At 33.6% G+C, this 24,753-nt stretch overlaps 2 protein-coding genes across 3 annotated transcripts in view; both read left to right on the top strand.

Moving 5' to 3' along the window:
- Positions 1-2,333, top strand: part of sano (CABIT domain-containing protein serrano) — a 128,775-nt gene extending 126,442 nt beyond the window's left edge. For both annotated transcript variants that reach the window (XM_073090502.1, XM_073090501.1), the window contains one exon: positions 229-2,333. The gene's annotated coding sequence lies outside the window, so the exon portion shown is untranslated. The remainder of the gene's footprint in view (positions 1-228) is intronic.
- Positions 2,334-7,934: 5,601 nt separating this feature from the next.
- On the top strand, positions 7,935-21,730 carry PICK1 (protein interacting with PRKCA 1). The gene is made up of 13 exons (XM_073090349.1): positions 7,935-8,019; positions 8,187-8,346; positions 8,943-9,005; positions 9,117-9,182; positions 9,695-9,781; positions 13,381-13,492; positions 15,599-15,727; positions 16,768-17,000; positions 17,966-18,140; positions 18,728-18,921; positions 20,276-20,428; positions 20,848-20,950; positions 21,025-21,730. Coding segments are annotated over exons 1-13 (1,830 nt in total). The 5' UTR covers positions 7,935-8,018; the 3' UTR covers positions 21,379-21,730.
- The last annotated feature ends 3,023 nt before the right edge of the window (positions 21,731-24,753 follow it).

The raw sequence follows: 24,753 nt of genomic DNA, 5'->3' as shown, positions 1-24,753 counted from the left end.
TATAATATGGCGTTGTATGTTGAAATAATTTAAGTATTTTTATTGCTACATAATCGTAAATCTTAATAAAACACATAAACATATTATTAAAATATTTTAAATAGTACATACATCAAATAATGACATTATTACATATTTATTTTCGTATAAATTTTTATGTCGCTACTACCCGCTAGATGGAGCTATTTCGTTACGTTTAATTTAATATGAAATTTGTTTTTGTTTCAGGTCCCGCTGTCCACAATGCAATGAAGACACGCTAGCGACCTTAAAAATAGATATACACAACGAATTCAACACTTACATACGACAAAATCGAACCAATATGAACGATAAAATCATTGACGATGATTAAAATTAAGATAAGGATAAAATTAGTCTATTTAGCAATGTTAATAATTTTTACTGTTTACCAAAACAGTAAAAAAATTAAAGGTGTATTTTCTAAAATAAATTGTATTTTGATCTCTTTAATGAATAATTATAAATCGTTATTTATGATTTAATGCCATATTACGGTAATTCTTTGGTGTTCTAGTGTTCTACCTAGATTTAAGATTAGGTAGATAAGTTTCTCTATATTGGCAGATAATCTTGTACAAATTTAAAAAATAAACTCTCACAAAATACAAACCAAAAACTTGAGGTGCCTTACTAAGTAATTAAATGTTTCGCTTATTTCAAAATAACGTGTAATTGTTTAAAGGGAAAATGTAATCGTTACTATAATAAAATAATGTAATGATAAGAGAAACAGTCACAATTTTCATTTTAGTTACTAGTTAGTTACGAACAAATCCTTTTTAATAATAATATGCATTTATGACATTTCTACACAATAGTATTGTTTAGCTCATATACATAATGGTAGAGGAGCCCAAGATGCTAAATGTGTAGTACTCGAGCGTCATTGGGACCTATACGATTGTGTAGATTAGACGTTATAATGAGGAAAAGATTATATGATATTTTTCGATTTAGCGGGGTGTTTTCTTATTCTGACGATTTGAAATAAAAATAGTATGGGAATGTATGAAGAATAATGTATTTTCCTAAAAAATAGCCTTTTCCTTTAGTGCGTGATACATCATTATTTCCCAGGGATTCATGCTAATAAGTTACACTATCAAACCAGGGTGTTTTTTTTTTTTCAAAATGACTATTTTTTTTTCACTACTTCGACGTGTGGTAATCGGCAGATTATGATGTTTCCCGTTTTCTAGCATTATTTCCTTTATATTAAAAAGAAAATTGACCGAGCTCGAACATGTCCAGTGATAGATTTTTTTGACTTTGCAAACTCCCCGACATAGAAAGTTCATTTATGGTTTAGGATACTCTACAGGGTGTAAGGTATATCCCATATCTTAGTCTGACGCGCTCGAGATACTTTCGAAATCCCCTCTTGGGCTCCCCAACTATAATATAGTACGGTTGCTTATGACTTTATTATATTCAATGACTTTATTTTACTATCTCAAATTATATTGTATTATTAGTCAATTAATTATTATTTATCTTGGATTTAAAAACTACAGGTATTGTATTGTAGTTTTCTTAATCCAAAATATTTTTGTATTCTTTTAAATGAATCTAATTATTAAATTCTCCAACCAATTGATAAGCAACTGTACAGCTTAGATGTATGTCTATTATTAATATGATAAATTTCTTGGAAGTTCAAAGACAGTAAAATTGATGCTTTTAGAATAAGAAACCTTTGGATTTTCAACAAATTTATCGTTGACAAGATTTTTAAGATGTGGTTTGTTGTAGGGATGGCGATACTTTTCGATTTGGACTCTTGAATCGATTCGAATCGAAGTGCAAAGTAAATCGATTCAGAAAATAATCGTAGCCCAAGGAATCGATTCTCCAAAAATCGATCTTCGATCTTTTCGAAGGAAGCGAAAATAAGGTCATGAGGACGAAACAAGCACTGTACTACGTATCTGTCAGCAAAAAATGCCTGTAACACATTGAACCAACTTCGAAAATATCGACTTTCTAGGCTGAAAGATAGATTCACTGAATCGATTACTGGAGATCGATTAAAATAATCGTTTATTTGGAAAGATCGATTCTCAGATCGCCATCCCTAGTTTGTTGACAAGAATCAAAATACTCAATTGTAAGAGAAGCAATATTGGTTAGCAAACGAATAAAACACATTAAAGATTTTTTCATTCCAAATAATGTCTGTTTACATTTAGCTAGTTTCCTATTTCCTATTACTAGAATATTTTTACTCTGTCATGTCATTACAATAAGTTTGGAAATTGTCATGTCTCGATCGGCGGTAAATTTATGAAATAAACGAAATGATTTGAGAATTTGTGTTTTATTTAATTACTTTTTTGTTCTTATAATATAGGAGTAGACGAGCTTGCAGTCGAGATGGTAAGTGATTACTGCCGCCCATGGACATCTGTAATCAAACCCAAATAGGATTAGATATTCCTACCTAATTGGCCACAGATGCGCCGCTACCCCTGAGGACTAAGCTGAAACGCCTCGGAAAAGTATGTCTCCCTTATCATACCTCTCAAAGCAGAACACAGAAGCGTTTAACGCTGTTATTATGAGGCAGAAATAAACTATTTATATAATAAACATTTTCAAAGGTGGAACCAGTATTTGTGTGAGCGTGAAGCAGTTTTGTGGTGTGGATGGCAGCTGTCTCACATATGAGGTGTCTCCAGTTCTATGTGGAGCTTATCACAGATAGGTCGGTAGTGAAGAAGAATCATCCGAGAACCACCAAGAACATGAGTTAAAATTGAAAAAGTAAAATTAGCATGTAGTCCACTTTTGCTATTTCAGTTTTATGAAAATAAAACATTCTTATATACTCATAGTTAGTTGAAATCTAATATAGCTGAAAAATAGAAATGATCGGAGTATAAATATAAAATATAGTATAAATATAAAAGTATATCTACGGCGCTATGTCAAAAAAAGTTTTATTGATAACAGTTTATAAATACAAAGTAAAAAAATTAGGTCGAGTTTAAAAAACCTAGTAGGTAGTATTATTGATAACTATTTTGCCGTTATAACATTTTTATTATAGTAATAATTAAAACATACACATTACACATGTTTAGATAACTCCAAAGATGCATGTTAGCTCCAATCACATTAAAACCAGAATACAATTGTTAATCTGTAACGCCAGATACTTAAAACGTGCTTAACACCGTTAAAGGAGCAATTCTTGTATGTAATATATAATTTGAATCTCATCAGAAAATTTCATGAAATTTAGTATGCGGGGGCCTTCAGGGGCGATAGATGTAGCTTAGATTTATTTTTAGACAACGTTGATTTGCCGTAAAAAAATACCGTGCATAGCAAATAATTTTAAAAGAATTGACATCATTCGACAATCGAAATTTTAATTATAATGAGACAAATTCCTCTGAATACTAATAGAGCCATCTGTTAGCAATATTGGGAAGTTGTTGTTATAAGTAGTTACGCTACTCAACAATAGATGTCACTGTAACAAAGTACTTCCGAATGATAGTATATTATAGTAATAAATAATTACTAGTTATATATGGTAGAACTACTAGTATACTACTACTAGTTATAGGTATAACTAGGTGTGTAGGTACACACCATCTCTAGCAGTATAAAGGTGCATTCGGTTCCATTGATAACGAAATGTAAATTAGACGCAAAAAAATATGAATAACATTATAATTTACATCAAATCAATGAAATAATTTCTAAAGCAGATATTCAAACGGCCACCTGTTTAACCTTGACCGCTACATCTGCAATAAAAATATATTAAAACTAGCTGACCGTCAAACGTTGTGTTGCTATATAAATAAAAAAATGTTAAGGGTGAACAACCCTTAGACTTAAACTTAGAGGTTTGAATAATAGATAGTAACCGATTCTCAGACCTACTGAATGCATTTAAAATTTGGTGAAAATCGATAAAGCCGTTTCGGAGGAGTACGGTAACTAACATTGTGACACGAGAATTTTATATATAAGATTATCCAACTCAAACCAAAAAAAGAAAGATAATGTCGCGTAACAGAGCATTGTAGCACAACTTACACTTGTGTAGGTTACAAATGATAGTAGATTTCGTGAATGTCGTAATTCTGAACTTTTTATACGATGTCGTATAATATTTGTTCACGTAATCACAGCCAAAGGCGTTTTTTCTGAGCTGTTAATTGTACAAAGTAACCACGACATTTTTCTCTGCAGTTAACGTTATCACCATAATTATATACAAATTACTTATGCACGTAATTAGTGTATATTACAGAAATCGGGTAAAATGCACGATTGAATATTATTTAGAAGATGCTAATTCTATCTGAGCTAATAGGTTTGAGCTGTGATATTTATGAGGTTCTTGCACAAATCCCTCCGCTTGAATTTCAGTAATAAGGTAAATACGATTCCTTTGTCCCTGTAGTCTTGGGCCAGAGTAAAGCTAAAGTATCTTCTGCCTGTTATGGCAGGCTAGACTGTGAGCTCGAACCTATGTTGTGTGACCGCGTTCTGAGCTTTAATGCTTAGCTTTAGGATAGTCCCCGAGAAGAGACCACGTTCGGCTGACTCCGGTTGTGTTCTGTTGGAGATCCCATATTCCTCCACGTAGCGCTGAGGACGGCCATCGGAAGGATTTTAGTGGGAAAAAGCCCCACATAACCTGGTAGCGCTCTCATAGCTCCGGGCACCTTTTGAATGTTTCCCTTCGTAAATAAAAGAAGGTACAATTCTTCGACTCTTTCATACTTGAAATAAAATCCTGATTGAATAAAACAAGACAAAAAAGATAGCAAATTGAGGTAAACACATGATAATTCGTTCAACTTTAAAGGTAGATATAATTAATATTTTTGTAATGAGCTTGGAGAGTGATAGTTATTCTGAAATTGCAATAAAGATTGTATATTTTGCAAGAAACACGATTCTTTTGCTCCATACAATCTTAATTCACTAATCTTACAAACATAAACCTTGACGTGTACACATTCAATTATATTACATCACGCAAAGAAGAAATAATGTAATTAGTTACAACTATAAATTATGTTTTAAATTATTTACTTTTCAACTTTACAGTCTAAATCGAGATATCTAATAACTTAGGTATTACAGCTTTAGTTCATTGATATTATATCTGATACTTTTTTTTAGATTCTAGTTATTCCATTGACATGATTATAATACGGTTGTTTTTATTTTTCGAATACCTCTATCTGTTCGCCTACCTTAGTAGCTACTTTAATTTCTTTATTCTAAGTGAATACTTTCTATCTGTTCATTTGTGTAAGTCATTAACAATACATTAATTAATAAGATTAATGTCGTGCCATAACCATTATATTAAATTCAATCAAATGTTGTTTATTGTTAAAATAGATAACAATTTAGGTCTTAATTGAATACAAAGTACAAAAGTTTCTATATTTTCCCGCCACAATTGGGCACATATTAATGGTATAGGTACACAATTGAAATTTAAATATTTATGTGTGATTATTTTCACTAAACTATATCAAAATTAAAATATAATTATTAGTATAATTTAAATGGGATGGTATGTACCTACTTTATGTATTTCAGTTGAATTAAAATTAGAATAATAATGTTGTGAGTGTTATTTTCTACAAGAAACACAGTAAGGTAACATATTTTATTAATCACATCTTATAATTAGGTAACGATGATTATATCATAAACTATAGATAACAGACTTTGATGCAAAGAAAGTTATGACTCATAAAACACGTTTTAAAAACGGATAAGCCAAATTGTAGCTTACAGATTGCTCTATTTTCGATTCACGTCTACTTACGTCTATCAGTGGTAAAAGAGGATTGAGTTACGTTATTAATTGTTTAACTTATGTATAGATAGGACGGTTAAACATTGAACATTTAAAAATACTTACTCACAAACTTAGATTAGTCACAGTATAAGGATATAGATACGTATACTGTGGATTAGTGCTCACATATAAAGAGTTATAAATAAATATACTTAAACATCGATTCACTAGAATTTCATTCCTCAAGCTACCATAGATTTCAAATTATTTTTACATAAATGGCTGTAAATTTCGATTTTTATGGTAAATTTTATGAAGTATTTATCTAGCTACATGGTTGTTTTTATAGATTTACATAGTTTGTTTAAGGTAGATTAAATACTTACATAAAATACTATTATATGACCACGACCCTTTAATTTGGGTTGACCTAGATGCCACCTGCAAATTGCTTTTAAATTATTCTAGAACACAATCACCATAAATGAAATGATTTAATTATCTCAAGGTTGGAAAGCATTTAAACCGTTCAAATGACCTTCATCCCTTTGCCTCTGAACTCTTAGTCTCTGGTCCTCGTACCCATCGATACCTAAGCCTAATCTCTCTATTAACTTCTCAGCCTTATCGCCGTGAAGCTCAAAAAACTGTTTCCGTCTCCGTTGTGACACATCTGGGTCGAATATCCACGTCTGCTTATCGTGAATCACGGGAAATCCGACCAAATTCGTCCGTACGAAGGTCGCGATCGGCCCAATTTCTTGCGAATCTGTGGCTGTCATCAGCACACTCAAACATAGTGACAGCTGAAAAAAAAACAACTGTCAAAACTCTGGCGGGAAATATTCACTTTTTTCTATCTCATAGACACAAAATACACTTTTTTTGTTATATTACTCACAGCAATCACTTGTATCATATTGCTATACGATGCGAAACAAGACCAATTCGCGCAAGGCACTCCACAGTACTGCTAGGGGCTAGCCGAGTTTATTGCAACTTTTACATTTAAAACAGTTTATGTTGCTTAACGATCAAGCCAATGCGTTGATATCTTGCAACACGTCGGGCAAATGACTGCCAATTACAGACGGTGTCCTATACATAAGGTACGGTTATGCAATAGCTGCAACTGTCCTTGTGGTTTACAACATTTTTGGTTCATTTAAATTTTAAATTAGGTTTAAAGGGGTGTTTGTAAATATGGCAGCTATTTGAATGAGTCGTCTTAGAAGGCTTTGTTATGCATATCTTACCGTTTTTCTACTTCTGTCTGAACTGGATATTTCTTAATCATTTGTATGGTAATTTTAAAAGTGCTCATACACATTCTAAGTATGTATAAGTAATATGAAAATTAAATAAAAAGTATCTACCTATCATTTTTTAACTATACGTAGTGTGCGGTCCAGCTCGAAAACCAGAATAAATTGTAGGCACGGGCACGGCAACCCGCCCCTAACGGGATATAATGGACTGTATGCTGTATGATTGTAAAAAATATGACCCAATCCTCGTCCCAGCATATTAGTAAATAAAACCACCAACCTTGCCTTTCAAGTCAGAGGTGATGCGCACGGCTCTATCACGGGGCTCAAGGAAATAAGCACAGCCTGATCTTCCTGAGGAGTAGTCTCTTTGCACTTCACAATGCACACGCGATAGCACGGATAGTCCTCGTGGACATTTAACATTGATAAGATAACTCTGGAGGAATATTTACATCTGCCCACCTAAAGTTGAAAATTATTGAACATATAGAGTATACCTATACTTAGTAATTAACGACGTTCATGATAAAATAAAGGATTACATCTTTTACATATCAAATGCAAGACACCAATATATTTTGCACAAAGAAAGGAGATCTATCACATGAACTTTTCACCTCCCTCTACTTAAGAAAGTAAAGAGTAAAGACCGATATTTTGCAATACAAGTACTTCATTAGTGTAAGTAATGTACAGTTGAATCAATTATCAATTAAAAATGCACGAAAATTCCAAATAAAGTAAACATAAAATAAGCAGAATATCTTTGGCATACTGTACCCATTGCCTTTGCTTTTAGAAAAACATCGACACTTTCCCGCCAACGTTATACTGGATTCTGATTGGTAGTTCACAGGAAGTAGCAGATTCGAGCGACGCGCGCCCCTCGCTACGTTTTCAAAAATCAATAACTCTGACAATCACATAACCTAACCTGAAGTATACATTTGTTATTCTATTTTAAGTGTTATAAATATTATTTATTTACAAAATGATGCAAGAATACGACGACGATTTCTTCTTTGAAGAGGACAAAATGTATGTAAAACGTTGGTGCTTTTAACGACCATTATCAATACTTATCAGTTATTTCCTTTATGTTGCAGTGTGTTATCTTTTGTTTGAGTGGACAGTTGGCTTTTTCGAGTGGGTTTTGTGCTTGTGGCATATGTGGCGAAGTCAGATCATTCAAATGTACCCATTTTACGATCCAAGATTCGGTCATCCCCTGATCGGTGTCAACTACAATATGTATGAAGACAAAATGTAATTAGATTGACAACGTAGCATATCATATCTGTAATGTATAAATAAGTACTTTGTTCTGTGAAAATGTAATATAAACTAGATTGATGATTATTTAAATATAAATGAGTATGTATATTTTAATAAATATATGAATGGAACTAGTAAGTATTTAGTATTAACAAAAAATATAAACAAATAATCTTTAATGATTGAACACAATATAAACAATAGTGTAATCTAATAAGACTGATAGTATTTTTCGATAATTATGATTTAAATTACGTATTTAATTATTTATCTGTGTCCTGAATAATCAACATCTAGCCAAAGGAATGTTATTTTTGAATCATGTTGTGCCTTTTATACCTCTATATTAACCAAAGTAAGTTGAATAAGTTTCATATTTATGCATTAAAATGAAAATAAACAATTTAGCGTAATTTTTATTTGTCATTTGATCATATAAAACACATTTTGGCTGGAGGTTGTTTGGAACATCTGTATATTAACAGTTATAGACTTATATACGACGTAAAATACATTTCATAGTCTTTAAAAGCTTTAAAATTAATTCATAAGTACTTTTACTATAATATTCGTTTATTTTTAATTAGCGCCTCAAAACCCGCGGAATCGATTGAAATTAATAAAAATCTATTGCTTGCTATCAACGATGAGTAAGTACAATGACAATTTGAAAACAAAAAATAATCAGTGTTAATAAATTATTGAGTTTTCATTACAAACTATCATAGAATTAAATAATAAAAAGTTTTTTTTTTATTTAGTGCTCCAATAACAGTGAAAGACCAAGAAGAATCGATACCAAATATTGAAAACGACCCATTTGAAGAGTAAGTTAACATGTTTTTAATATATCAAAAATCAAATAACTTTCTGTCTGTTTATCTATTTTGTCTATGATTGTCTCGCATGACCTGAAAACAGCTTCACCTACTTTAGGGTATATTTTTTTATAAATTGGGCATATTGTGGTCTTATTCAACCTGAGTTCTAATTTGTCACTTTATATGCGTATTATAAATCCAGTGATGGAAAATATATTGAGGAAACGTGAATGGCTGAAAGGTTTTGTAAAATAAATGTCAAAGGTGTGTGAATCCACATGTTGCCTTGTGTAGCGAATTATTGCCTTAATTCTCGAATAACTAATTCTGAGAGAAAACCACTGGGACAAAAATTGTTTCTTTATAAAGGGCTAAAAAATTAAAATATAGTGCAATAAAACTTAACATTCATATGTCCCCGTCTTTATGACAACAGATTCAGGACAAACGAAAAATAACGATAAAACCTAGGTAAATAATGAACAAAACGTCATTTTTTTATATTAATTATGTTTCAGTACAATGATAATAGCAGAAGAGCCAGCTGATTGTGTGTTCAACGACATGAGGTGCGACCGGTACATGATACGTCATCAGAACCTGATGTGAGCTTCAAGAACCTTCTTGACTGGAGTGTTAGACTTACGCTAGAAGTACATAAGCTATTTTTAGTCTACGCTAGAAGATTAAAGAGTAGATTTTTTATATGTGTTTTCGAAGTGTCATAGGTTAGGTTAGGTTAGTTTTTTTACCAGATTATTTATTGATATAAATCCTCGTGGCGGAAAAGTTACCATAACGGTTTAACACGCAAGTTTCCGAGTTCAATTTTCGGCTAAACATACAGCTATATAATATGAGCAACATATATATTTAGGATTATTTTTCAGTTCCATAACTGAGTATTTAAATAAGTTTGTCGTGTCGTCGGTGTACGGTGCCAGGTAGATATAAAAAAAAAAAACAACATAAAGCACCTATTTTTGCCTAATAACAAATTAAGAACAGTGTGAAGCGCTGCTATCTTCGGGCATACCTTAAGGGTGAAATAAGGATCCTAAAGGCTCATCAGATATAGCAACGCATCTTTGGCTATCCTCAGATAGGAATCTAAACTTATCTGGGGTTCATTACAGATTTGCATAGTCGACAGACTTACCACCAGGTGCATACTCGTTGGCCAATACAATATGTATAATTTTACTAAAACATAAATCATTATATTTCAATTACAAAACATGATGAGAGACCGAAAGGAAAGGTCGTATACGAAATGTTATCTAAACATCACCTTGAAAATATTCGGAGTGTTTAACACGTTCCCAGCGGCACGGATTTTTCTGTACTTTCCATTACTGCGTTACGAGTTGTTTTAAACCTCGTCCTATACCCGACATTGTGGCATTGTTGTGTTGCGGGACGAGGCGTATTAAATCCCACCGCCCGAAGGAGACTAAAATCCTTTTTTTGGCGCCAAATAAGACGGCTTTTGTCTTGATTATTATTAACAATGAGTTGATTAACCTAGATCTGCCGCCGCCCTTGGTCAAATTAGTTAGTTTAGATTCTATGGGTAAAATAAAATGTGGGGTCTAATGCACCTCGAACCGCACTGAAAAATGGCAATATAATTTAGTGATGGGAAAATAAATATCGATTTTATTTTATTGCTTTTATTTATCAACGTTATGGACAGAATTAATACAAAAAAAGGGGAAAAGTTATGGATGTTTTTCATTGTAACATGTCAGACAATAAGATTTTTTGATGACAGTGCATTCCGTGAGATTTTTTTTTGGTTTTTTGTCTGCGTCACGTCAAGAATGTGCAGTTTTTCGTAGCATCCGACACATCTCTTCTTCTTTGGACCCTTTTCGAAATGATGTGCTTTCTCTGCAGTGGATTCTGAAAGTAGGAACGAGTAGATTAGGGTAAAGAGTAATCGGAGTACTCGGTAACGATTTTGCCTACGTTTCCTATATCAATAATGTAGCTTCTTAACTTTTGTTTGAACCATAACAGGAAACGTAATTATCTATAATGTAATTTCTTACTATACGGATATACGCCTAGCCTGCCAAGTCTCACTGCTGGACTTTCACCTATAGTCTGATTTATAATTAGGTGTCCAAAATGTAAACAAAGGTGTTGACCTATCAAGAAAATACGTTTCAAATGGTAGTTTCTTATTTTTGTCAATATTAAATTAATACAACAATAATAAAATAATAATCTAAATAAATTAAGATTAATTCACATTTTCTTATATTTATATTATCTCAATTTCGTTCCATACAGTCATAATAATAAAAAACAAGGTTTATGGTAGAAAATTAAAATGTGATAATGGTAACACAATCGGAACCCAAAACATTTCTTGTGCCGTCATTTTTAAGTTTCGTAGCTGATATTATACATTTTCGTGATTGTAATCGAACTCGAATGTATTATCGTTTTCATAGCGCGTTTGTTAAATTGTGAATAATTGTAAAGTTTTAGTTTTTTGTTGAGTTTGTTAAAGTTTTTGTTTCTTGTTAATTTTGACAGTGACATTTGTTTGTTTACATTTTGGACACCTAATTATGAATCAGACTATAGACAGAGTATATTTGTGACTTACCTGTTTTTGAAATATTTTCCTGTATTCTGATTTTGGTTCAGATTTTCCTACCGGTTTTTCTTCATCTTCCTCCATGATCAACTTTTTTCGGCAACGTTTCGACATGATAATTTTCAACACAAACACAGCGGTCCTACTTCGTCGCGTGCGCAGCCTCGACTGCGTTGCACAACACTAACCACGTGAAGCTAGCGTGGGGTGCGGTACGAGGTGCGTGGGGAAACGAGGCGTTCGCAACCTCGTTCCGCACTGTGTTAGCATTATTATTTGTTCAGTGCGGCACGAGGTCTAACAAACCCGACATTAGGTTGGTGTACCATAGAACTAGGAATCAGTAGCACATCACAAGCATATAGTTATCTCTCTCCTACACTGAACCAGACGGAAGTTATGCCTCTCGCACGACAGAGAAGTTAAAGTTTTTTCTTACCACTATAAAGACCAGACATGTTCGAGGTGTTTTAAGCCGCGTTCCGCAGCTATCGTGTTAAACGAAACCATTACTTATGCATAATATTTTAATAAGTAAGTTGCATTATTGCATAGTTTGTAGCAAGAATCGAATTTTTAATGATGTTCATATCGTCAGAAATTATTTTACGATTATTACTATATAGATAACTATCTGACCCGGCAAACGTTGTGTTGCCATATAAATAAAAAATGTTAAGGGTGAACAATCCTTATCACTTAGGGGTATGAAAAATAGATAGTAGCCGATTCTCAGACCTACTAAATATGTGTGTAAAATTTGGTGAAAATCGGTATAGCCGTTTCGGAGGAGTACGGTAACTAACATTGTGACACGAGAATTTTATATATAAGATTAATTAACAAATTTTAAAATTACCTTCACACGAAAAGTTAGTTAAGTAGACGTGTTTGCCTATCCGGGAATCTAATTTGAAACCCTCTTGATGTTCAACCGATATGATGACCACTCTACCAGTGTCGATTATATAAGTTTTCAGAAAAAAAAATTATTACAATTAACTTTTAATTAATTATACTTTAGATTTAGGTTAGTTACTAATTATGCTAAATTATACAATATTGTAGAATGTTTGAAATATTTTTAAAGCTAGTACATAAGTAAGAAGCTAGATAATAAAATAAAAGTTACATATATAATAAAGCTGGTTTTATTTTCATAGCACACAATAATAAATAGCTAAAATACTTAAATATTTAACAATAGCTACAAATTACTTGAATATTAAGTTATTATTTGTATGACGTTTCTTAGAAAATCCATCCAATCATTTCATTGCTGAATAAATAAAATAAGTATTTCCTTCTTGGTCCTGTTTTCTGAATCCCTCCCTTATTCCTGTTCATCATCACTTCCTTGAAAGCTCATTTTGTATCTCAAATGGTAACCTACCTACGGTAATCTTAAACGTATCTACTATTTATTAATCATTATTAAGTACTCATTATTACTCATCTTAATCATTATTAAGTATTGTAGAAGATCCTGATATAAGACGACCTTCACCGAGCTGGTTATGGATGAAACGTTTTTTATATTAAATAAAATACAATGCAAATGGCTTGACTAAAAAACTTCATCGCATTTTTCAGGGGGATGACAGTCACCTCAGGGAGTGTGACGCTTAATAAAGATGAGAAAAACCTAATAGGCATAAGTATAGGTGGTGGTGCGCCACTATGCCCCTGTCTATATATCGTACAGGTAAGACAAACCAATCATTTGACTTGAGAATGAACCTGTAATTTTTACCACGCTTTTATTAGATTGACCTGTATGTATAGTCCGCGCCAAACTACTAGCCCGCTCTGAAGTTGTTGTAAGCAGGTGTAGCCATACAATTTGCTATGGCGACGCGATTCATTTCTATATTCAGAGCGGACTAGCAGTTTTACGCGGACTATACAGGGTGAATCTCCATAAAGTGCACATATTGAAACAGCTAAAATTAAACCGCATTTTGTCGACAAAAAAAATAAAAAAAATAATAAAAATTTTTTTTTTTGGGTTTTACGACCTTTTGAAGTTTTTTTTTTGGAATTGTGCACCTAAAGTAAATAAATCGCTATAACTTTTGAACTAAAAGAGTTATCATGTTCAAACAAAAATTAAAATGAATGCCAATTATAGGCCGTACTGATTCATGAAAAAAAAAAAACAAAAAAGTTTATCTTCCCAGAAAAAAATAGTCAGATTAGTGTGAAGAAAGCAATTTTTTTAGGTTAAATTTCAGTAATCGTGAATTTCCTCAAAATAATCTAGGCTTTTTATTTTATTTTTATTATTTAATGTAATTCTACGTCGTATTAGCTTTCAAACACTAAAAAAAGCATGCCTCTAACTTAAGTATAAAGTTTCCTACGAGCGCTTAAACAAAGGCAGTTCTTAAGGGTGTTGGTAATAAATAACATTTTTAATACAAACTAGTGTTTTTTTTTTAATTATTAAAGATTTATTTTATTACTGTTTTATCACTTTAATATCGTCAAAAATAAGAAACTACCATGAATTTACCATTGAAACATATTTTTGATAGTTTCCTTTGTTTATATTTTGGACATCTAATTATGGGTCGGACTATACCAGTTTTATTAGGGCGCACGTGCGTCGCGTCTTTTTTGAAACGTTCCTAGCAAACTTTATACTTGAGTTAGAGGCGTGGTTTTTTTAGTGTTGGAAAGCTAATACGACGTAGAATTGCATTAAATAATAATAAAAAAATAAAATGCCTAGATTATTTTGAGGAAATTGATGATTACTGAAAATTTTACCTAAAAAAAGTGCTTTTTTGCACTAATCTAACATTTTTTTCCTGGGAAGATGATTTTTTTTGTTATTTTTTTTCATGGATCAGTACGGCCAAGTATCATTGGCAATCATTGTTATTTTTGTTTGAACCTGATAACCCTCTTAGTTTAAAAGTTATAGCGATTTATTTACTTCAGGTGCACAAGTCCCAAAAAAAAATTCAAAAGGTCGTAAAACCCAAAAAATTTTTTTTTTAATTTTTTTAATATTATTTTTGTCGACAAAATGCGGTTTAATTTTACCTGTTTCAATATGTGCACTTTATGGAGATTCACCCTGTATGTATGTAACGAAATCAACGAACTCGAATTTTAACCCACTCTGAACGGTCCAATTAATATAAAATTTTTAACACTTATCAAGAACCGATGACAATACACGATTTTAATAATTTTGTCCCATTCTTCTCATCAGGATCGTCAGGATTAACGATTTTCCTTGTGCGTTCTTAGCGTGGTTTTTAGTTTTTAAAACTATATTTTATTTGAAATCAAATGTGTGTTCGAAATTTATTATCGTTCATTTAGACGGTAAAAAAACGTGGAGATACATACGTGCCTAAAAGTTCTTCATGACTTTTTCAAAATATTACCTGATTATAGGCACTTGCAAATTATAATAATCTTATGGGCCTACTATAGTACTCATTACTATCTCTTAGTTTAACCATTATTAATGACCTACCATTTAACACAAATTAATTTTAATTTGAATAAAGTAAATTGCTCATAAATCTTTTTATACACGTGTAATTACGTGTACGTACTGAGAAATACTCTAAATGAGTAAGTAAGTAAAAAAGCTCATCATGAATAATTTTGTGATGACCAAAATTCATAGTACTGTATTGTGAAAATATGTACATGAAATTGTGAAAATATGTGAAATCATGTACCTATGTGTATATATAGGCATTTCACAAATAGATTTGATTCGATCGTAACTTCGATATTGGGATCGTTAAAAGCACACGATTGATTTGAACATGTATATCTATTCCAGATATTCGATAATACCCCAGCTGACAAGGATGGTACACTGCAAAGTGGGGATGAGTTGGTCGGAGTGAATGGACAGACTGTAAAAGGAAAGACGAAAGTCGAAGTTGCCAAAATGATTCAAGCTGCTAAAGTAAGTTAGTCAAAATTGTTTCTTACAATTCAGTAGATATAGGCACTTCTGTTTCTGCCTTATAACGGTGTCAAGTGAGCCTGTACCCTTACCATGAGTTTTTCCGTTCTGACAAATATGACTGTTTTGGTATTTGTTTACGTATTTGCCCATATAATTTCCAATCAGCGCCCCTAGCTGATTGTATCAGAACTATAGTGTCATTAACGTAACATTAAATGTGTAAATTGACAAAATGGCGCTATATCTTTTGTCTCTCTTTTTTGCAAACATGAGGAAGACAAAAAGTTCATCGTCACTTAAGCACTTACTTATTGTTACGTTTACTCAGAGGTGCCCTTTCAATAACTTATTCTGCTGAAGCAAACGGAAAAGAATAATGGATTGAGTAAACGTAACGTAAAATTTTGGAATGTTTTGAAAACTCGTACTAAGGGTATTGTAATCTGGTTTGAAGGGTTTGGTAAAGAAGATACACTTGCATGACGCAATATTAAGGCTGACTGCAATTGACTGCTATGCGTTGCGGAGCCTAAAACTTTGTCACTAAAGCTACTAAGCACTTCCTTAAAGTGTTGCAGCTCGGGTATCTAATTTGTATTTGGAGCACCGACAAGCTGTCTATGTTTGATTTTATTTAAAAAATATACCAAAAGTATATTGTCTATACATCTGTATGGATACATAAGCTACTTGTACTAAATAGTCGATGACGGTCGCTTTAACGACAACTTAATCGATAAAGCTGTTCGAATTACTCAAGGGATAGTAACCAATAGGCCTTTAAGAGCACCGATAAGCTGTCCATATTTGATTTCATTTAAAAATACCAGAAGTATATAGTCTATGCATCTGCATGGATACATAAGCTACTAAAAACTTCTTGTGGAAGTTTTGACAGTCACCTTAGCAGCAACTTAATCGGTAAAGCTGTTCCAGTTCCAGCCAATAGGCGGTCAGCCTTTAAAATCCTCTGCGATGGCCGACCATCTCAGTCTTCATCGTTCCAAATATTTACAAAGGACATAAAATATTTTCAGGATGAAGTAACAATAAACTATAACAAACTACACGCGGATCCAAAACAGGGCAAGTCCCTGGACATCATTATGAAGAAGATGAAGCATCGTTTAGTTGAGAACATGTCGTCGGGGACAGCAGATGCTCTGGGCTTATCTAGAGCCATCCTCTCGAATGACTCTCTAGTGGCCAAGTTAAATGAAATGAGAGACACTGAGAATACGTATAAAAGACTAGTGGAACACGCGAAAAGGTAATGATAACCGAAGGTTTAAATTTTTGTTTCCAAAGAGTTTCAGTACAATGATGATGAATGAGTGATAGCCTAGTGGTTAAGAAAGGTATGTGAAGTCAACCAATACGCACTTGGCCCGCGCGGTGGACTATGGCCTAATCCTTCTCATTCGGAGAGGAGACCCGTGCCCAGCGGTGAGACAGTAATGGGTTGTTGATGATGTTGATGATGATGATGATGATGAATAATGTCTTTTGACGATTTGTCGCCAATAAATTCGTCCAAAATCTTATCCCGAGAATGAAAACAGATCAAGAATTCATTTTCTTCTTCCTTATTGAATTAAATTAAGCTCTTACAAGTTTTCGACGCCATTTTTAATTTAATACAGCCTTCGGTTCTTAATTCAGTTCAGAAATAGTATAAATTTAATCTTACAAACTAAATCAATATTCAGTACATTTCTGCAAGAGTGGTTAATATTTCTGAACCCGATTAATTATTGCAGTCATCAAATCTTTCTTCATAATAATTCACCAAGTACGAATCGAACTCGCACATGGAGGCTTCCGTACCACCAAATGTTCATTATATTTTACTTATTTTTATAATAACCATATTAAAATGTGTTTTATTGTTCTTATTTGTATTTATTTTAATATGAGTTACAGTAGTAAACGGATTGTAAAAATCTCAACTATCTTCCTAGTACGGTTTAACAGTTAGATCGAAAAATGCCGAAAAATACCGGTTTGTTGTATCGAGATGCTCTTTAATACTCAACTTCATTTTATTTTTAGTATTTGTTGTTATAGCGGCCACTATTATGCATCCTCTGTAATTCAAGTGTCTATCTATTACGGTTCCAGAAATAAAGCCCTGTGACGGACGGACAGACAGCGAAGTCTTAGTAATAGAGATCCGTTTTTTACCCTTTAGGTACGAAACCCTAACAATTGAGTATTGATCATATTACATTCCAGAATGCTCAAATCCTACTTTGACCTGCTTCAAACATATAAATCCATTGGTGATATATTCGCGGCGATCGGTGTGAGGGAGCCTCAAGCCAGAGCTTCGGAGGCTTTCACCAGGTTTGGACAGTACCATCGAGCGTTAGAGAGAGACGGCATCAAGATGTTGAAAACTTTGAAACCGGTAAATTGTATTCTAGTATTAGATAAAATTAATATGCAAATAGATAAGAATTTATTCAATAACTGCGGACACTATGAGAAAATCCCAAATAAAACATTATAAAATATGGAGTCACTTAACCAACTTTGGGCCACAAATGCACTGGTAGCCCCTGCAGACTAATTTGGAATGCCTCGTGTAACGTCCCGTTTGTCATTCAAAAAGTGCGTAACACTACTATTTATATAATATAGGAGTAGCAGACGAGCATGCAGTCCGCCCGATGGTAAGTGGCTACTGCCGCCTTATGGACATCTGTAATCAACCCCAGGATTATATATTCCTACCTGAGATCGGCTACAGATGCACCGCTAATCCTGAGGACTAAGCTGGAACGCCTCGGTAAAGTATGTCTCCCTTACCACACCCATCAAACCAGAACACAGGAGCGCTTAACACTGCTGTTATAACAGAAATAAGTGTGGCGTTGGTGCCGCCGGAGTCGAACCGCAAAGGGTTCTACCTCAAAATTGTTATTAATAATATTATCTCCTGATAAAATTTGAACGGAAAACTCTTTTGAGAACTGGATTTATATTTGTTTCTAGATTCTAGCAGATATGGGAACATATCTCCACAAAGCGATCCCTGATACCAAACTAACGATTCGTAAGTATGCTGATACGAAATTCGAGTATCTCTCCTACTGCCTCAAGGTTAAGGAAATGGATGATGAGGAATACGGCTATAATGCTCTTCAAGAGCCCCTGTATCGTGTGGAAACCGGCAATTATGAATACAGGTTAGTATCCAAACCTAAGGAAGATCACACATAATTCATCTTCAACCCATTAATGTCCCACACATAGATTAGTAAAGATTAGTCATTCCTAACAAGAAAATTTAACCAGTTTCGACAATTGAAATTGTCACTGTCATCTATTTTCGTGTTTGATGAATACTTATAAAAAAATATTTCTTAGAGCATTTTCGAATGAAACGATGTTTCTCCACACTTTTCTTCGATTTCGTGTTTTTGCACCACTTTACTGCACATGTTCCGCGTAAATTGTAATTTAATTGTAATTGAACCTTGTAATTAGATGAAGCCATTAAATAGTTTCCTTCAATTACAAGGCGTTGAGATATCTATATTCTATACTTATCGTCTATGGTCCCACTGCTGAAAACGAGTCTGCTCTTAAATGGTTCAAGATATTAAATTTGAATATATTTATATAACCTGATTAAGTTTCCTCTTAAAATGCTGTTAAAAATAGAATGCTGAGTAGTAATAGCTAGATTTAGTTTTGGTAGATTTGTTTATAATATAGGAGTAGCAGACAAGCATGTAGTGCACCTGAAGGTAAGTGACTACTGCCACCCATGAACATCTGTGATCAACCCCAGATGGGATTAGATATTCCTACCTGAATTCGGCCACAGATGCGCCGCTACCCCTGAGGACTAAGCTGGAACTCTTTGGAAATGTATGTCTCCCTTACCACACGCATAGAATTTTCTGGTACTGCCGCCAATGGACATTTGTAACCAATAGAACATAACTCCCTATAAGAAAGGGCTAACTTGAAGCCAAATGTATTGCCACTTCGAAGAACTAAGATCGCCTCATATGTAAGTCAGACGGCATCCAGGCGCTTCCACCGAAACTTAAAACTGATTCATGTTAAAATGATGTGACGATGGTATAGTCCGCGCCAAACTGCTAGTCCGCTCCGGATATAGAAACGAGTCGCGTCGCTATAGCAAATTGCCACGGGTACATAGCTGCGTTAGTGTGCCCTTATGTTGCTACGGAATATATGCTTGTAGTTGGCGCAACAACTTTAGATCGGACTAGCAGTTTGGCGCGGACTATACCTCTCCAATCAAATCGTACTATTTCTACTGACGACCCGCGTGGCGGAGCGGTCACCATACCGGTCTGACGCGCAAAGGGTCCCGGGTTCGATCTCCGGCCAGACAGATATCTAAATTATGAATTTAGATTTCTGTTTCTGGGTCTGGGTGTTTGTGTTTTCGTTTGTGTGTGTCCATGGTACCCACGACACAGGGAATCCTAGTGTGGGGCTGTGAGTGTAGAAAGAGTTTATTACCAAATTCCAACGAATTATATAAAACAATCTGACCCACAGGCTAATACTCCGTTGTCGACAAGAAGCGAGAGCGAGGTTCGCTAAACGCAGACTCGATGTGTTGGTCAAACTGGAACTACTTGACAACAAGAAGACGCAAGATGTCGCTTACCAACTCAAGCGATTTATACGCGGACTCACCGTTTACCACAAGTATGGGTTATATGCTTGAATTTATATATTTCAACTTTTTTAAATATATTATTCAATCTAACGATTGTTGCATGTAAAACAAGTATGTACAAAATGCACCCTTATGTTTTGCATGTTCCTTATGTACTATGAAAAAAATCTTTAAGTTTCAAAGGAAAATATAAAAAAACTTTGCACTGCAGCACTTAAAAAAAAGATATGATAACTTTTTAAACTTATGGAGTTTCTTTCGCCGCTTCTTCTCCATGAACTTTGTGAATTGGTGGTAGTTGTATTGACTTTCAAAAAGTGTTCTGTAAAAAAACCTATTTTGAATTAAAAAAATCATTTGATTTTGATTTGAAAATATCTGTTCATGGTATTAAAACTTGGTTGAAAATGATTATTGTACTTACTTAAGTAATATAATATGTTTTCAGCGAAACAATGGACCATTTGAAGGAGAACTGTTCCCTATTCCCAGTAGAAGTGGATTTATCCCAGAATGCTTTCCAATATAAATCTACAGCACAGATAAATCAGGTATAAAATTTATTTCAGGTATTTAAATACTGTTAAATATGTTGGTATACTTTCATTATCAAATTATTTTACAGGATAACCAGGATGACGAAGAAGAAATAGAGTACGGCAAGGAAATAAAAGAGTACCACGACATATGTGACGAGGATACCAAAGACACGAAAGTTACAAATAGACGAGAAATCAAAGACAAGGACGACACCGACTCCTCGGAACAACTCCTGCCGGGACTGACTGACGTATCCCTGACAGATGTCAAAACTGACACTGACAATCTGACTCTTTTGACAGAATTAGGATTGGTTGACACAAACCCAAGCGACGATTTTGGTGATTTCCAAAACGGAATGCTTGACGAATTTATGCCCAAAGGCAATGATGTCACGGAAGATGTCTTTGATAAACTTCTTAACGATCTTTGCAAATAGATGAAGTTTGGATTTGATAGGATGATAGTTCATTGGTGTAGGAAGGGAGAGGAAACGTCAAATTTAGTCCGCAGGGGTAGGAATCTAACTTATCTAGAGTTAAGTACATATGCCAATGGACGATATATATCATCGTATTAGCTCTTATCTCCTATAATATAAAAAAGACTGTGAGTGACCGTTTAAAAATCTATAATATATTTTGTCAAAATGACGTTAGATGTGTCAAACAGTGACAGAAAAAGTGATACAGTGTAAAAAGCGACCCATGTACATTATTTGTCTATGACTACAAGCTGTTGTGTGTCATCAAAACGTACTAGATCTTGCATGAATCAATAATCCGAAAAATGTTAATGCGAAATTTAGAAATAATTACGGTCCGGTTTTAACTACATATTTCAAACGTGATTACGTGAAGCAGTATTGGTGTGGACGCCGACTGATTACAGAAAGGACTCCGAAGCATAAACGTAATGTCCTATTACCAAAAAAAAATCAAATTAAGCATCTGTGTCTTGTGACACTTACCTACATTTTTTTCAGATTTTCATTTTATGTTTTTTTTTTAATTTTTTTAAGTAAAGGCTTTATGTCATTTATTCCTTCATTCACTTTGTTTATTTGTCTTTGTATTATTACTATCAAATATGTATACATTTTTCGGTAATAGGATATTATGGGATTATTGCTCAAAGGCGTCGATAACACGACCATCTTAGCCCTCAGGCAATGCATCTTTTTTTATAATATAGGAGTAGCAGACGAGCATGATAGTAAGTGACTACTGCCGCCTATGGACGTCCATAGTCAACCCCAGATAGGATTAGATATTCCAACCTGAGGTCGGCCACAGATACGCTGCTACCCCTGAGGACTAAGCTGGAACGCCTCGCATAAGAATGTCTCCCTTAACACACCCTTCAAACCAGAACACAGTAGCGTTTAACACTGCTGTTATGGGGCAGACATAGGTGTGGCGGTGGTGCTGCCAGAGTCGAACCACAAAGGGTTCTACTACCTTCCACATCTGTGATCGGCTGCAGGTAGAAGCATGTTCTATACGGATACACATGTCCATACTGCAGTGACTACTTACCATCAGGTCCATCAGTATATTAGCTTGTCTTATGAAAAAAACACCTAGCATCAAAAATAAAAAAATATTATTTTATCATTATATTTTATTAGATAGGTTTGTGTATAATAAAGTTATATTACAACAAAGGCTTTTATTCCGAACCAATCAAGGTATTCATTTACTTTTGTACTCATAAGATTGGATAAATGTATTTAAACTATTTACAATAGATAGGCAAGTTAATAACAATATAAGCAAACATATTTCTTCAGATTATAGGCACACATATAATCAACATATTTTTACAATCATCTGTTTTGAATTTATTATTCTTAGTTATTTTTAATCTTCTTCGGTCCTTATTTGGTTTTAGGTGCACACAGTTAATAAAAGTTAAATTTTGGGATTACACTCATCTGAGATCGAACCCTTAACGCCTTGTCACGCACATTGAACTATTTTAAATAACATTATTTACTTTATAATTCAAAATGTTATATAAGTTATAAATTAATCAAATTTTTTTCTCCATAAAATATTTTTTCTTCTTGACTTGAGACAAATTATTTTATGTACATTTTTGAATGCCTAACACCGAACATGATTCTCAACACTTAAAAATGATTAATGATTTTAAGTAATTGACCAAACCAAAATAAAATAATAATTCAAAAAGGACTTACAAATAAGTTGTTTCCTATACTTTCATTTTAAATTAAGGACACACGTAATATAACGTAGTATTTTCAAATTCTATTTACATTTTGACATTTAGTACTTATGTGACTTACCTAAACTATCAGAGAGGACAGATTTAAATCGGCAGATAGGACTTGAAGATAATCTGTGTAACGTTTAAAGCTCAAGCATCAAATAGATTAACAGTAATAATGGAAATCCTTTTTATGAACGTAAACATTAAGACATTATAGAATGATACAGAAACTTCCTCATTTAGATGTCGTAAAATACATGGTATTACTTAGCATAGCACAGTATAGGTACCTTTTGAATTTCTTGACAAATATTACCGGAATTAAATTTCGTACATCTGTTCAGAAATACATCTGTCGATTTAAATATGTTCATTAAAAAACTAATTAATGGTCAAAATGGTGTACATGTACATGTTCCTTCTCGTGCTCGAAGTAATGCTTGAGTCTGTTGACTTGGTACGGATCTACTATGAACGGTTCCTTCTTGAAGTGTGGCACGAACAGCTTAGGAGGATGAGGGGGATGGGGAGGATGGGGTGCTGGAAAAATATTCAATACATCCAACTGATGTAGTTTATGTAAATCGATGTCTTCAGCGAGTTTGTGAATCTTTGCTTTGGCCGTTTCCTTAAATTCTTTCAATGTTTTCAGTCCGGTTGCAACTTTTTCTGTCAGCTTTTGAAGCTCTACTGTCCCAGTTGTAGTCTGGATTATGAGTAGAAGTGATATCTGTAAGATTTTATAAAGGAATATAAGAAGGCTGTATAGCAAAAAACTTCCTAAAAAATAGGGCTGGTACGTTCTCTGGAAACAGAGAAAAACACTACTAAGTAAGTACTACCAAAGATGTCGTTTAATATCTTTTTATAAAAATTGGTAACGTCAACAAGTCAAATTCATCTAATTTTCCCCTCCATTAGATATTTTAATCTACATATGCCATTAAAGAGTCTATCTATAAATGTGACAATAATGACGTAAAGAGGATTTCTCTACTAAGCTCATTTCCACTCCTATAAAGTAAGATGGTATGCACTATGAAACAATTTAAGCAATAATAACTTCCAAAGAAATAGGTAACTACAAATTAATCGGAATCACTTAATTAAAGACACTTCCACTAAATTATAATCGAGTTAAATTATGACTAATTAAATGAGCAGAAATTCTAGCGAAAAACCGGGGAAGTTAATAAATTTCTAAGCTGTACATAATTTGGAAATCAGTTTTATTCGATCGTACTGGATAAGACACTGTCTAGGCACTTTAGCAACACTTTTCCACTAACAATTGCGAACACAAATTATTTTCGGATACTTACAAAAACAAAAGCCTTCATGATGCGTGATAACCACAGCAATCCCTATCAAATGACTGGCTCACCGCGTTTGATCGACACATAATATAAAGGGTTGCAGGCAAATCAGTTGATCTGGGGGCTATTCGAATATACATGCGATATTTTTACGAACAGTTCGTAACGCTGGTCACAAATACTTTGACTTTGTGATCGACTACAGTCGCATCAGTGCCTTACTTGTTCTTAACAAAACAAGTTTAAAATAACATGATCTATTT

The sequence above is a fragment of the Epargyreus clarus genome, unplaced genomic scaffold (genome assembly GCF_041222505.1).
Source record: "Epargyreus clarus isolate Ecla_fem2 unplaced genomic scaffold, WU_Ecla_fem_2.2 ptg000032l, whole genome shotgun sequence".
Lineage (NCBI taxonomy): Eukaryota > Metazoa > Arthropoda > Insecta > Lepidoptera > Hesperiidae > Epargyreus > Epargyreus clarus.
The sequence above is the reverse complement of the archived record's forward strand: the minus strand, read 5'-3'. Positions and strand labels throughout refer to the sequence as shown.

What these genes read in the sequence shown, in the direction of transcription:
- PICK1 (XM_073090349.1), top strand. An exon ending in TTGCTTGCTATCAACGATGA is followed by an intron (nt 9,006 to 9,116) that starts GTAAGTACAATG and finishes TTTTTTATTTAG; the next exon opens with TGCTCCAATAACAGTGAAAG. An exon ending in CTACAGCACAGATAAATCAG is followed by an intron (nt 20,951 to 21,024) that starts GTATAAAATTTA and finishes ATTATTTTACAG; the next exon opens with GATAACCAGGATGACGAAGA.